General features: G+C 52.3%; 1 protein-coding gene across 1 annotated transcript; it reads left to right on the top strand.

Moving 5' to 3' along the window:
* The first annotated feature begins 5,445 nt into the window (after nucleotides 1-5,445).
* On the top strand, nucleotides 5,446-13,374 carry TAT (tyrosine aminotransferase). The gene is made up of 12 exons (XM_028739794.2): nucleotides 5,446-5,599; nucleotides 7,414-7,653; nucleotides 7,748-7,852; nucleotides 7,949-8,016; nucleotides 8,496-8,654; nucleotides 9,054-9,192; nucleotides 9,332-9,384; nucleotides 9,646-9,798; nucleotides 10,332-10,460; nucleotides 11,529-11,612; nucleotides 11,713-11,811; nucleotides 12,734-13,374. Exons 2-12 carry the CDS (start codon nucleotides 7,416-7,418, stop codon nucleotides 12,875-12,877), a joined length of 1,371 nt encoding a protein of 456 aa, XP_028595627.2. The 5' UTR covers nucleotides 5,446-5,599; nucleotides 7,414-7,415; the 3' UTR covers nucleotides 12,878-13,374.
* Nucleotides 13,375-14,590: the final 1,216 nt, after the last annotated feature.

A 14,590-nucleotide genomic window follows, 5' to 3' on the forward strand; every position in this document is an offset into this window, starting at 1 on the left:
TCCTTTGAGTCCATCAGCTTCTATCATATTTTTCCATCTGTTTTTTATGTATTTATTTATTGGTATTATAAGGTTGCAGGGCAAGTAAGGAAGGCACAAAAATAATGGTTGCTATTTGATGCTAGTTCCACTCTGAGCAGACCCACTGAAGCTAATGGTCATAACTAACTTAGATTCATTCAAGGTGATGGAAGGTCATGTAAGAAAGACCTGCTTGGTAGTGGCTATTAAGTTCAGGAACACACTTCCTGGGAATTCAGCTACCACCAACATGACCCCAACTTCTTTCATCTGCTTTGCATGTAGAATGTCCCAAGTTCAATCCCTTACTGCAGGCTTCCTCAACCTTGGCCCTCCAGATGTTTTGAGACTATAATTCCCATCATCTCTGACTACTGGTCCTGCTAGCTAGGGATCATGGGAGTTGTAGGCCAAAAACATCTGGAGGGCCGAGGTTGAGGAAGCCTGCCTTACAGCATCGCCAGGTAGGGGTAGGAGAGAACCTCCCTGCCTGAAACTTGGTGAGCCATTGCTGCCAGTAGCTGCAGGCAGTATTGAGCTAGATAGACCAATGGTCTGACTCTCAGGCAGCTTCCCATGTTCCAATGACGAGTGAAAATATTGCTCTTTCATTGGGTACTTGCTTAGAACACCTGTTTCATTTTGTTCTCCTTGCTGTGATTTTTGCTGGTGTTTTTTGCTCTAGCATTAGGTATTCCTTTTTTTGTATTTGTTTGCACCCCCAGACTTACCATTTTTGGTGATGAAATAGCAGTGGATGCTTCATCTAATAGCCAAATGTTTGAGTGCAGTCCTGTAAGGTGGTTGCTGGTGCTTGGGGAGGGGAGCAGGTACAAAAGACAAGGCTTTCAGCTGCAGCAACACAGAAGGATCCCTGTTGCTGGTTCTTTCAAATCATGGCACTTTGCTTTTTCTAGCAGCCCCTTGAACTGCCTGAATGTTCCTTTGTTGTTTGGCATCCAGTGAAATGCAGCGTCATGAGCCAATAACTCTTTCTGTGCTGTTGTGATTGCTGTTGTCATGTCTGGAATAAACTTTGCTAGATCCTGGCCATTCCTAGAAATCTTTGTACATCAACCTTATTCTTTGGACCAGGCATTCCAATGCTGGCTTTGATTTTAGTTGCATCAGGTATTAGGCCATCTTTGGTTAACCTATGTCCTCAGGATTTAATTTCTGACATGGCAAATCTGCACTTTTCATTCTGTTTCGGGTTCCTCTCCCAATACCTGTCTGGAATTGGCTTCAGGCATTCTTGCTGATGTTTACCTACTATGATGTTGTCAGTTCAACATATGACGCCGTCATACAGGGGGCCTCTTCAGTCATTACCATTAAGTGGCTCTTGAAAACATTTCTTGTTTTGTTTGGACTTTTATTGACTTTCTATGTGAGTTAGTAATGTAGTTGCTGCTGCTTTACTGTATTTAGTGGTGACTGGTTTAAACTAAATGCTCCTTTAAAAATATTTTATTGTTTGCTAGCTTTTGTAAAGTTAATGTGTAAATGTATTAAAATAAATAAAATGGCAACTGGATCAGCCTTTGGTACCTATATGGAGCTGAAGCGATACCAAATGGTAATTAAGAGAAAATTAATCACTAATGATCCAAATGTCCTAAATGGGAAGCATAAGAGGCAGATCCTGCAAGAAGGAAGTTTCTGATTAGTAGCATTGAAGAGCTGCAATGACACTTGGCTGTTCTGCAATCAACAGCATGAGCCAGTGTGGTGTAGTAGTTAAGAGCGGTAGACTCGTAATCTGGTGAACTGGGTTTGCATCTCCGCTCCTCCACATGCAGCTGCTGGATGATCTTGGGCTAGTCACACTTTGAAGTTTCTCAGCCCCACTCACCTCACAGAGTGTTTGTTGTGGTGGAGGAAGGGAAAGGAGAACGTTAGCCGTTTTGAGACTCCTTCGGGTAGTGATAAAGTGGGATATCAAATCCACACTCTTCTTCTTCTTCCTGCAATTGCATACCGTGAGAGGAAATTTCCATCAACTAGCCATTCCTAAACTTGAAAAAAGAAGAAAGGAAATATGGACAATCTAATATGAGGGTGGTCCATTCTGACAGAGGATCTGTATTCCAGTGTCGGGGGTGGTGGTGGTTCTCTGCCTTCAAAGTTTTGGGAGATAGGTCAGTCAAGGAATTGATGGGCAAAACTTTCAGAAGCGGTCCTTTAACCATGATAATGACACCCAGTTGTCCTGGTTTTTGCATAAAGTTCTGAGGGAAATATTTTGGCTATGTGGGGAACAAGCCTCTGAAATGCAGATTGTTTTAATGAGGATCCAGATACACCATCCACATTAGAAACAATTTCCAGCCAGTGGAAACTCACTATGGACTGTTATATCGAGCAGAGCAGAGTTGCAGTTATGTAAACTGGGGAGAAGGAATCCAAACAAGAGTCACAGGGACCACAGCAGAAAGAAGAGTCCAGAACGAAGTTCAGTGGAGCACCGTCCTCCCCGCTCTCTGCCAACAGCTTGTGAGTGTCTGAGGAAAGTACACATCCCTCAGTCTGACGTCTCTGCTGCGACATGGGAAATTTGTGTTTTCAAAATTATACACACAGTGTGCCTAATTCAAGGAATGTGTTTAGCTGCACCCAAGCAACCGGCTGTGTGGTTTTATCCCTGACTATGTGGAATACAATTGTTTTTGCTATGCTGTGTGGAGCCAGAGGAGTGGCTGGGAACCTGAGGTGGTTGGTGCCTGCCCTGTTCCTGGCAATTGCGTAAGAATGACACCTGAAAAAGTGGGTGACATATGTGAAAAGACGCCCCTTGAAGTCATCCGAGAGCCTTCCTGTTGTTTGCTTGGCACCTGGCTGCTCCAAGGCCATGGAGGTGAAGAGGGCAGAGGCCGCTACACAACAGGCCATGCAAGAGGATGAGAATGTGAAGTCACTAACCAAACATTGGTGATGAAATTAGCCAATATTGACTTGGCTTCAAAGGAGGGGGGGGGCAGGAGGGGGGGGTGAAAGCTCTCCACAAATGGGAGAAAGTGGTTCCTGCTGCCTTCCTTTCCCCTCCCTTCCCATTGCACAACGGCTTGCTGTGGAGAGTCTCATAACACAAGTCATGTTAACCTTCCCCACCCATCAAGGCTCAGAGTTCATTGTCCTCCATGGGGGGCCCTGTGCAGATCTTTGGTGCTGGATAGAAATAAGGTCTCTTACTGGTGCAGCTTGACGGCAAATAGAGGAGGGAGTTAAATCCAGCTAAAAGAGAGTGAAACCCAAGCACTGCAAAGGGGAGAGAGGAGGAATGGGGGACCCCCCCACCTCCCTCCCTAGTCTATGAAGTGGCATCTCTTGATAAACAAAAGGCTGGAGATGCTGCTGTTGGGTCTGCAAGCAGGAACCTCCCTAGAGCTAGTCCTCATGTTTGGGGAGGAAGGAGGTGATGGAGGCAAACCCCCAGAAAGTGAACGAAACAGTCAGAGGATGCTGTGGTGACTGAAAGCCTGATGGGGCGGGGGGAATTCCACAAGGTAGACCTTGCAAAGAGCCCATTTGCCCCTTCAAGAGCAGAGAGGCAGCACGGGCCACACCCACTTACCCAACTTCTGCTTCCTGCAGCAGCATCACCAGGGCCCCTGCCAAGCTGTAGGTACCTTCCTGGTAGGCAGAAGGGGAAGGGGAGAGTTTGTGGATGCTGCTGGCTGTGCTGTGCGTAAAAAAAAACTCCGAGGATGGAGGAGACTGGATGGAGGATGGAGCCTGGGTAGGAAGGTGCCAGAGAGTCTGCTGCTGGCTTTGCACTTCTGGGGCCGAAGGAAAGGAGAGCATCTGGGATGGGTTACTGGAAGAGCTGCTGATGCATTCTGTGTGCATTGCGGGGAATCTTTCTCCCACGGTGCTAAATAGACCCCTCACCATTCTCTGTGCTCTGTCCAGGGATTCTGCCCCACAAAAGAGGTTTCAGGTGGTGTTACCCCCATAGCATGCCTGCCGCCCAGCCTTTCTGAGGGGAGCACTTTCTGGAGGCTTCTTGGGCAGCACTTGTTAGGTCCCAAATGTTTAGCAGTCCTCCCTCCCGCCTGCAGACTGCCAGCCTTACGTAACTCAGGCTATCAGTTGATGCAAAGTTGAACCAAAGGGCTCCTGTCGACTGAACCTTGCAAGGTGACAGGCAGAGTCATTGCTTGCATCAACTGGGAGGGAGGGAGGGAGGGAGACAGGGTGCCTTGCCAGGCACATTATGGTGGGGGAGAAATGTCTCAAGGCCAGCCACGCTCCGCTGCAGCTACAGCCTGCAGAACTAGGCAGATCATCTTGGCACCAGCAACGCTTCAGGGCGGGCAATGGGGAAAGGGGTCACGGAGCCTGACGCTTGAGGGTGAGCCTGATGGGGCCCTAGAATTGGCCTTGAGGGACAGGTGTTGACCTGGCACTGCCAGTCATCCTGTTCTCTGCCCTCAGTGTTGTTCTGGCTGTGGAAGAGACCTTGTGCCACTTGCAAAGCTGGGAGGGGGGCTCCTTGGCACAGAAACACTATTGGTGCCAGCCAGAGAAGGCAAAGCCTGTAATTAAGGGTGCCTTGCAATGCCAGCGACTATACCTTGACCAGCTATACTGACTGGTGGGCATTGTTTGCTCATGGGTGCTTTCTGAGCCAGGCTGTTCAGAAGCTACCAATTTCTTTCTCTCCCTCTAGGCCCGAGGTAGATACACATCCATTAGCTGCTTAGGCTAGCTCTCCACCACCCCTCCAGAAATGAGATCTGCCTCTTTGCTGGAGATTAATGGGGTCCCGTCAGGCAGGTATCCTTTGATCTTCAGCTGCTGGGGGTGTGGTGGGGCTGGCTGCCTGTGGTTGGAGGAGGGCGGTAGGACTGTTGTTGCTATCGGGACACCTCCTCTTCGCTTGCTTGCGTGCGTGGATGTGGGTGGGGGGGAACATTTGGGACTCATTAGTGCTTTGCAACGTGGAGCTGGAGATGATGGGATGAATGCAGCTGATTGCATCAGGCCAAGACTGCCAGGCTAAGCCTTGGACCACTGAGGCACTGAGGAAATTAACACACCCCTCTCCACTGTGGGCACCCAGCCTCTGCAGGCCCAATATTCTCCAGCAATGAGGGTTGCAATCTGGCTGCCCCTGGTACTGGAGGGGTGGCATACTCACCTGACCTGCCAAGGCCAGACTGGGAGGGGCCCTACCCCAATTTTGTGCTCGCACTTCACAAACGGGATCAGGGAGTTGTGGGGGTGTAGATGGCAGTCGAAGGGTTAACATTCAGGCAGTGTTTGCTCCAGATGTTTGGAGCTAGACTATTACTGAGCTGGTGTGTCTGTGTGTCCTGATTGGGGGGGGGAGTGCAGCCCTCCCTATCAGCCAATCATTAAAGGTCTCCAAGCTGACACCCAGTTCTTGGCTGGGAATCTGCAGTGGGGCCCTGTTGTGCTCCTGCCCGCCTATCCCACATAAAAGGGCCCAGGGAAGGCTCTGGTCTCCCCATTCAGCAGCTCCAGAGCAGGTAGAGCGGCCTGCCAGGTTCACCAGAGGTGCCTCGTTCGCCCACCTTTGCCACCACACAAAGCTGCAGCTGCTGCCACATAGGTAAGAGGCTCCTTGAGGTGCCACCTGTAAGCCTGACGGGGTCTGAGCTGGTGTCCACGGTCCCTGGGATGGAGTCCTCTGCGGGGAACAAGCACCGCATGAAGGGCTGCAACAAAGTGGCGGAGGCAGAACTCAGGTGCTTTTCCTGGGACACCCCTGTCCCAGCATGTACACCCTCCGGAGACCAGGAGTGACCTGAGCAGACACAACAGAGAACCTGGAGGTGGACAATTGCAAAGGGACTGGCCTGGCCTCTTGGGCCAGCGGAGGCTCTGGAACAAGGAACCGAGGAATTCTGGCGTCTGTGGAGAGTGGTTTTGACGTCTGTGTAGCTTGCTCCAAGAGGAGCCAGGACTTGAGGTGGCTCGGGGTGGAGGGTGCAGGCTGGCTTTATCTTGGGAGGCAGGTGGCACCACACCTGCAATCAAATTTACTGCCATATTATGATTATTGTTTTATTCTGGGAGTACAGAGAGGAAATGACTTTTCAGCCAATGTGAAGAGGTTCCTTGGCCTTTTGCAGCTGGTACTGGAGACTTCTTAGTTGTGCCCCTGGCTCTCATGTGCCCTTCTTGCCCAGGGAGCCACCAGCTGCCTCTCACTCACCTTGCTGCTTCCTTTGCCACATCCCACCAGCTTTGCCTTCTCAGCTCTCTCCAGCTGTGCCAGATTCTTTGGAGCGAGACAGGGGGACAGAGGGAGGGAAGGGGGCAATGCAAGTCATATTTCTCCCAAGGCAAGTGCAGGGCTCCTTCCCTTCTTTCTCTCCTGGTCCAATGTTTGCTGGGTTTTCCCTCAGTGTTTTACAAGGACAGTGGCTGACTCAGCCCTTGGATCTTGCCCATAAGATCCCTTGGTGGTGATTCTCAGGTTCCGATGACACTGTTTGGGCTTCTCAAATGGCATTTGAAATCCTTGACAAATTACTCCCTTTTGTTCTTAAATCTGTTTCTATAATTAATCAATTTGACTTTTTAAAAAATCATGGCTTAAAGACAAACAGCCTAAAACACTTGACAAGATTTTTCATAGTAGACCAAAATTCATTTATACACCCCTTTTTGAGTTCTAACAGTGCTTCAACAATACTCTCTCACTCATCCTAACAGCAACCCTGAAAGGTAGGTCAGGAGAGAATGGCTTCCCTGAGGTCACCCAGTGAATTTATACTGGAGATGAACTCCAAAGTGAAGAATGGGGGTGTCCTCCGACCCCCAGCACTTAGGCACAACTAGACAAATATATTTTGAAAGAGAACTTGGTCACAGCCTGCCCAACACACACACACACACACACACACACACACACACACACACACAGTGGTGTCTTGTCATTCACATGCCAAGTACATGCTGTCCCTACCTCTGTGGGAAGGAGGGCATAGAGGGAAAACACATTTCCCTCATCCAAGTTGGCCTCCAGCCCAACTGCAGTTCTTGCCCCACTCCCCGCACACCTCCACCCCCTTTTACCAGCTTCCCTGCTGTGAGGCTTGATCAGGGTCCTGCTAGGGGGATGTGGCAGCTGACTTGGCTCCTCCTGCACTAAGAGCTGCCTGCTCAGGACTGGTGCTTCCACCCATGGACGTAGCTTGGATTTTTGTTGGGGAGGGGCAGAATCGACATGATTGGTCAGTTAAGTATTTCTATTGTTTTACTTTATCGGGGGGGGGCAGCTCCCCCCACCGCTGCCCCTTGGCTGCGCCCATGTCTCCATTTCTGCCATGGCAGTGGCCTTGAACAGACAGCAGCCTTGAAGAGAGGATTGTGTAATCATGGATGTCGGCCCACCTGCTCTTTGCACTTCCTTTCCAGCGATGGAATCCTACCTGATCCACGTGAATGGCAAGACGTCCCCGCCCTCCATCCTCGATGTCCATGTCAGCCTCAATGGCGGGAAGGGCCCTTCTCTGGGCAAGGGGAAAAACCGCAAGGCCCACTGGGCCGTCAGGGCTTCCGAAATGTCCAAGAGGACCTTCAACCCCATCCGAGCCATTGTGGACAGCATGAAGGTGGAGCCCAACCACCAGAAGCCCCTGATCTCTCTCTCCATAGGTGAGCAGGTGGGCTATGGAGGGACCACGAGGTGGGGGCTCCTGCCAATGCCCCACCCTCAAGTGACATGGATTCCCCTCATGTTTCCCTACAGGGGACCCAACTGTGTTTGGGAACCTCCCACCAGATGATGAGGTCATCCAAGCGATGAAGGAGGCCCTGGATTCTGGGCAGTATAATGGCTATGCCCCCTCAGTAGGTAAGTCTTGGGAGATGCTTTCAATGTATGCAGCCCCTATTTTGCTTTTGCTGCAAAAGTCTAACATGCCAACTCTTCTGGGAATCCTCTACACAGGTTACTTGTCTTGCCGGGAAGTGGTCGCAAGCTACTACACCTGCCCAGAAGCCCCCTTGGAAGCCCAGGTAACTGACCCTGACTGCTGCATGCATTGCCATCTGACCTTGATGCTGAGAAAATTAGCTTTTGCAAACCCTGGCCAGCACCTCCACAACTCACTGTACTGGAACTGGAGCTTGCCCAGATAGGATCCTGGGCCTGGAATCTTTATTAGGAACCCAGGAAGCTGCTTTATACTGAGTCAGACAACTGGTCCACCTAGCTTGGTATTGTTCACATTGACAGGCAACATTGTCTCTCCAGGGTTTCAGGCAGAGAGTCTCTCCCAGCCTAAGTTGAGCCATTGGGGATTCAACCTGGGACCTTCTGTATGCTAGCAGGGACCCCCCCCCCCTTCATTCCAGGCTCCTGGCCAGGAATTTCCAGAAAGAGCCAGTGAAGAAACCTTTCCCTCCCCTTCTGTGCTTCTTCTGGGCTAGTCTTTTCTGGTGGTTGCTACCCACCAGGCTCACGGCTGCCTGCTCTGCTCCCTCTTCCTTTGCAGGACGTGATCCTGACAAGCGGCTGCAGTCAGGCCATTGAGCTGGCCCTGGCTGTGTTGGCCAACCCCGGGCAGAACATCCTGGTGCCACGGCCTGGTTTCTCCCTCTACAAAACCCTGGCTCAGTCCCTGGGCATCGAGGTCAAATTCTACAACCTCTTGGTAAGCTGGGGCAGGAGGTGGCGCAGCAGAGAGGCATGGCACAAGCAGGAAGACAAGCAGGAGCTCCCTTGCAGGGCTCTGCCTGCCTCTCCACAGAGCTCAGCTATAAAGAAGGGCTGCCTGTTGACGTGGGTTCAAGCCCTGGGGACCTGTTCTCCATCTCCCCTTCTTTAGACTGGGCCCAAACCCAGGCTGGGAGGTGTTGCAGGGCTCTTGGAAGAGAAAAGGGGGGTCAGTATCCTGACCAGTCGACAGTTGCTCCAACCACCATCCCTTTTCACCTGCCCAGGACCTCCGGCCCACCCTGACCCTGGCAGGAAGCCTGGTTCATGGGTACCAGGCTGAGGTCCTGAAGTGGGGGCATTCCTCACCTCTTCCTCCCTTTTCTTCTCCCTGCAGCCAGAGAAATCATGGGAAATTGACCTGAAGCAAATGGAGTCGCTGGTGGATGACAAGACAGCTTGCTTGATTGTGAACAACCCATCTAACCCCTGTGGCTCCGTTTTCAGCAAAAGCCACCTCCAGAAGATCCTGGCAGGTGAGGATCCCCCACCGTGTGTGTGTGTGTGTGTGTGTGTGTGTGTGTGTGTGTGTTTATCCCAGGCCTTGCTCTGGGGAAGAAAGAAGGAAACAGAGTCAGGGGGCTGACTAGATTTCTTTCTGTCTGTCTCTCTTAGTTGCCTCCAGGCAGTGTGTCCCCATCTTGGCTGATGAGATCTACGCTGACATGGTGAGTGAGGCAGAAGCACCCCTGGCCCCTCGGAAGGCCAAGCACAGCAGCTGGAACCCTTCTTCCCGGGAGAAGCTCCCTCCCATCTTCTGACACATGGCTGGGAAAGCAGGGAGTGGGGTGGGTCTGCCTGAGGTGGCTTGGTCTTCTCCGCAATCACAGCCAGCTGCACTAGCATCCCCCTTACCTGCTTCACATGCCCATTAGGTGTTTCTATCACTACTTACTCTGGTATTCCTCCTTCTGCACTCCCCCCCCTAGGTGTTTGAAGACTGCAAATATGAGTCCCTAGCAAAGCTCAGCACCAACGTGCCTATCCTCTCATGTGGAGGCCTTGCCAAGCGGTGGCTGGTGCCTGGCTGGAGAATGGGCTGGATTCTCATACATGATCGCAGGGAGATCTTTGGGAAGGAGGTAAGTTGGCAGAACTCGGTGCTGCCCTGACTTTCTGCACCCGGTCCAGGAGCTGGTGTGATGGAGGAAAAGAGTTCATGCCCCCCACCGCTTCACAGCCACCCTCTGAGCCTGATTCATGTAGCCTTTGTGCCCCAATGCCCACTGTCTGTGCTAGGATGTCAAGGAGGCAGTGTTCCCTGCCTCCTGGGTCTGGTCAGTGAAAGGCTGCCCGATGCCCCCTACTCCAAATGGGCTCTGAACAGGAACAAGTTGGTTTGAGTAGCACCTGCTTCTTGAGAGGGCCAGGAGATCCCTCCCCCACTTCCTGTGCCCTCTACACCGGTGCGAGTTCTGCACGGGTTCCCTCCATAGCACCCATGGTAGGATGCAGACTCTCTTTCCCACCTTCCCAGCTCTGCCTTTGGTTTGGGGGCACACTGAGCCACAAGAGGGCTCTTGCTGTGACTGCGGAATTTCACTCTCTTAGATCAACTTGGGGATCAGGTCGTGCCCCTCCCTACTGAGCTCTCTCTCCCCTGTGCATCTTTTAGATCAGAGACGGCCTCCTGAGGCTGAGCCAGAGGATTCTGGGCCCCTGCACAGTTGTCCAGGGAGCTCTCAGCCGCATCCTTCGCCAGACGTCCCCGGAATTCTACCACAACACCCTCAGCTTTCTCAAGGTACATCTCTTCTCTTTGAAAGGAAAGGGAGAAAAGAAACAGGAACAACAAACACATAAGTAAAAGCAGGACTAGACCAAAAGAACTATTAAAAACAGAGTGGGTGGGGAGCACCAGGGAGTGCTCAAGCTTCACAAAACCCCTCTTGCTTATCTCTCCCAACTCCTTGGAGGGCAACAGGGATGCTCCCCAGCCCATAAACACCGCTTGGGTGGTGGGAGTGGACAATGTGACTCCTCTCACCCTGGGGAGCTGCACTGGACTGGAGGGGGCAAGGAGGTGCTCAGCATAGCACCCACAGCCCCTCCCTGTTTAACCCTTTGGACCTGATTGGTTCATTTAATAATCCAGCTTGGCATGAATTGGTCAGTGAAACTGTTACAGTTAAATGAATGTGCATATTCATGAAATCTCTGCATAGATTCCTTTTTGAGATTCCATTAATATGCTAGTTCGGAAGGATGGACCTCAGCTCAATGGTAGAGCAATCTGCTTTGCACACAGAAAGTCTGAGGTTCTACATCTCCAGGCAGAGCTTGGTGAGACTCTCTATCTAAAACCCTGTAGGGCTGCTGCATGTCCGGGCAGGCATTACTGAGCTGGATGGGCCAATGGTATAAGGCAGTTTCCTATGCCCTTGTGAATGTTAAGCGTCCCTATTTTATATTCATCCAATGTAGTAATATATACTCTCAACTATTCCCCACCACATAGCACATCAGAGCCAAACACTGTGTCAAAAGCTTTGCTCTTTTCAGCACTGGGAAGACCCATGGCAGTGAGCATGGAAATAAATGACAGCTGCGGGATGGGGGGGGGCACTCAGTGGAATGCACACACCTGGAGCACTGGGAAAATAACACAGTGCAAGTGTGGACAGGGCTGGCAAGCAGGTCACTTTTTTGTGGTCCCATCAGTTCCCAGGGTGGGCAGGTCTTAATTCATCAACAATGTGCCCTTTTAAGCCTTTATCCATGGTGAACGTGTTGGGTGGTCCCAGCGGGGACCCTGGGATGCTTGTGCCTGCAATCTGACCTGACTCCTCCTCCTTCCTCCTTCCCTTTGCAGTCCAATGCTGACCTCTGCTATGATGCCCTTTCCACTGTCTGTGGCTTGCAGCCTGTCCGGCCGTCGGGGGCCATGTACCTCATGGTGAGTGGCTTCCTGTCACTTGCAGAGCTTTGCCCCCGAGATGGGCAAATGCCAGGCAGATCATCCCTAACTCTGTGTTTCCTCCTCTTCCTTGCCGCAGGTGGGCATTCAGATGGAACACTTTCCAGAGTTTGAGAATGATGTGGAGTTCACAGAGAGGCTCATTGCTGAGCAGTCCGTCTTCTGTCTGCCGGCCACGGTGAGCATCTTTATTCGCAAGAGAGTTATGGGAGGCCCTGGGAGTTACTGGAGCCCCGGGAGCTGTACTTGGCAGAGAAGAGGTACTCGGCTCGGCTCCACTTTCCCTGGGCCTCTGCTTCTCAGCTGGCCCCCACCTGCCTTTCCTCTCCTTTAGCTAGTCTTTCTTCTTGATGCTTGTGATTGGCAAGGCACTCCCACCATGCAAGGCATGAGGGGACATTGCTTGCATTTCACAATCTCAGTGCCAGCTGGCTCAGCGCCCACACCCCTGGCTGCTGAACAATGGCACCTTGTGAGGTGCCGTGAGGCTCCCTTCCCCAGATCCCCAGCCGCTTGCTGCCTCCTGCTACGTGGGCCTTGGAGAATGGCCATTGCACTTGCCGGCAGCACCATTCCTTGAGACAAGCCTGCTGGATCAGGCCAATTGCCCATCTGGTTCTGCATCCTGTTCTCACAGTGGCTGACCAGAAGTCTGTGAGAAACTGACAAGCTGGTTTCTCAGCACTCCTTGTGTGGAACAACAAGCAAGGCAGAGACCCTCCACAGTGGTGTCACCACATTGCTTGCCCTTGGTTGACTCTACACTGACTAGCAGCAGCTCTCCCAAATCTCCCCTGGAGAGAGTGTCCCCTTGCCCAGACTTTTCCATTGGGAAAGGCAGGGAGATCAGCCAGGAATATTCTGCATGCAAAGCAGGAGGTGTTGACCCTCCCCTTAACATGCCCACCCCAAACTCCCACACATTTATCCTACCCGGTCTTGGTGTCAGAGTCTGGTGTGTGCAGGATCTCCAAGGCACCAGAGATGGTCCTTCGAGGCTCTCTCACCACTCCTTAGGGAGTCAGCCTTGTAAAGGATCCACATGGTGGCTCCTGGCCCCTGATGCCATCTCAATGGCCCTCTTCTGCTTCTTCTGACAGTGCTTTGAGTACCCCAACTTCTTCCGTGTGGTGATCACAGTGCCCGAGGAGATGATGGTGGAGGCCTGTCGGCGCATTCAGCAATTCTGCGAGAGGCACTACGAAGGCGCCGAAGGATCCCAGGACCTGGAATGTGACAAGTAGCTGAGGGTCCCTGCCTGCCCACCCGCCCTCCTGCCTGCCTGCCTCCACTCCTCCTGCAGTGAGTTGGGCTCACAGGGCCTGTGCCTCGCCAGCCCCTGTCCACTGGCTCAACACCACTTCTGTGTGCCACAGCCTCTGAAGCCCCCGTACAACCATGACACTTGCCTGGAAGTAGATCCCCACAGAGACACTCCTCCCCTGCAGGCCCCCTCCTGCCTGTGCCCAGGGCAGCCAAAGAACTCCAGCAGGCGCTGCTGGCACTGGGTGCTCCTGGCAGCCTCTGCAGTGGTGTGGTGTTGCTGGAGCCTCCCAGATGCCCTTCAGAAAGACCTGCCAGCCCTCCCAACCTGTCCTTCTGCAGAGACCGTGCTGAGTCCTGGGCTGGCACAGGCCACCGTGGGCACCCGTCTTCCCCTTTCCCCCACCCATGTCCTCCTGTGCCTGTTTGACGTTCATAAGTTATTATACCTTTTGTATGAATAAATGCATGAAAAATACCTGGCCTTGTGACAAGATCTGGCTTTCTTTCCTCTGTGTGTCAAACTCTCTTCCAGCACCAGCAGCCCCTGCTGCAAGCAAAGCAAAGCAAAGCAAAGGCCAGGGGAAGACTCAGGGAGGCCTGGGCACTGCAGGAGTTCTTGGGACTCCTGACCTGATATGGAGTCCCAGCAGAAGTAACACCTGCTTCTCGCTTTTCCATTTTAGCCAAGGGCAGGGTGGAAGGAAGAAGGGAGGAAGCCCCAGAGACATACCCATTTCCTCTTCTGAGTGTCCTTCACACCTTCAGACCTATAACCTACAATGTGGCTTAATAATAGTTTCCTCTTCCCAGAAAACTCTGAGAACCGTGGCTCTGTGAAGGGAATAGGTGTCATCTAACCAGGGGTGGAGGAAGGGGGGGGCAGTGGGGGCGGTGTACCCCAGGTGTCACCACTGAGGGTGTGTGTGACAAAATGCCAGGCAGCACTCACCGCAGGGCCTGCAGTGCGCCCGAGTCATGCGTCTCTCCTGAGAAAATGCCCCAAATGGTCCGGCCACTGCCCCCCCTCAGCTGTAGGGCAGCTGAGTGGGAGGAGGCAGGCAGACTCCTCGGAGGCCCCGCAGAGCATCCTGCCCCAGCTGCCCTGCCCCACGGGTGGCTGGCCCTGCCCCTGGGCGCAGGGCACGCACGCCGCCCCAGGCACCTGATCGGCTTGCTTCGCCACTGTACCTAACAAGTCTCAATACCCTTAACAAACTAGATTGTTTCCTGGAAGCCACGACTGTTTAAATTGGCATGATACTACTTTTAATGTATAGGAGCAGATGAGAAGTATAGTGTACAACAAGATATACCAGCACTGAGCAGTTAAAATAAACAAAGGTAGTGCCAGAAAGGCAAATAAAAAGTCATTCACCAGGTGTCAAGAGTTTCCTGAGGGAGAGCAGTCCCATTTCAGGGGTCCAAACATCCTGAAAGGTCCTTTCCTGGCCATCTGTACTTCACTCCAAAATGAGGGGGTGCTTTGGGGCAGCACAGCTGTTGGTAGCCCTTTACTGCAGTAGTATTAGCCCTGCAGTAGTATTAGCCCTGTGGGTTAAACCACAGAGCCTAGGACTTGCCGATCAGAAGGTCGGCAGTTCGAATCCCCGCAATGGGGTGAGCTCCCGTTTCTCGGTCCCTGCTCCTGCCCACCTAGCAGTTCGAAAGCACGTCAGAGTGCAAGTAGATAA

The sequence above is a fragment of the Podarcis muralis genome, chromosome 7, assembly GCF_964188315.1.
Source record: "Podarcis muralis chromosome 7, rPodMur119.hap1.1, whole genome shotgun sequence".
Classification (NCBI taxonomy): Eukaryota; Metazoa; Chordata; class Lepidosauria; order Squamata; family Lacertidae; genus Podarcis; species Podarcis muralis.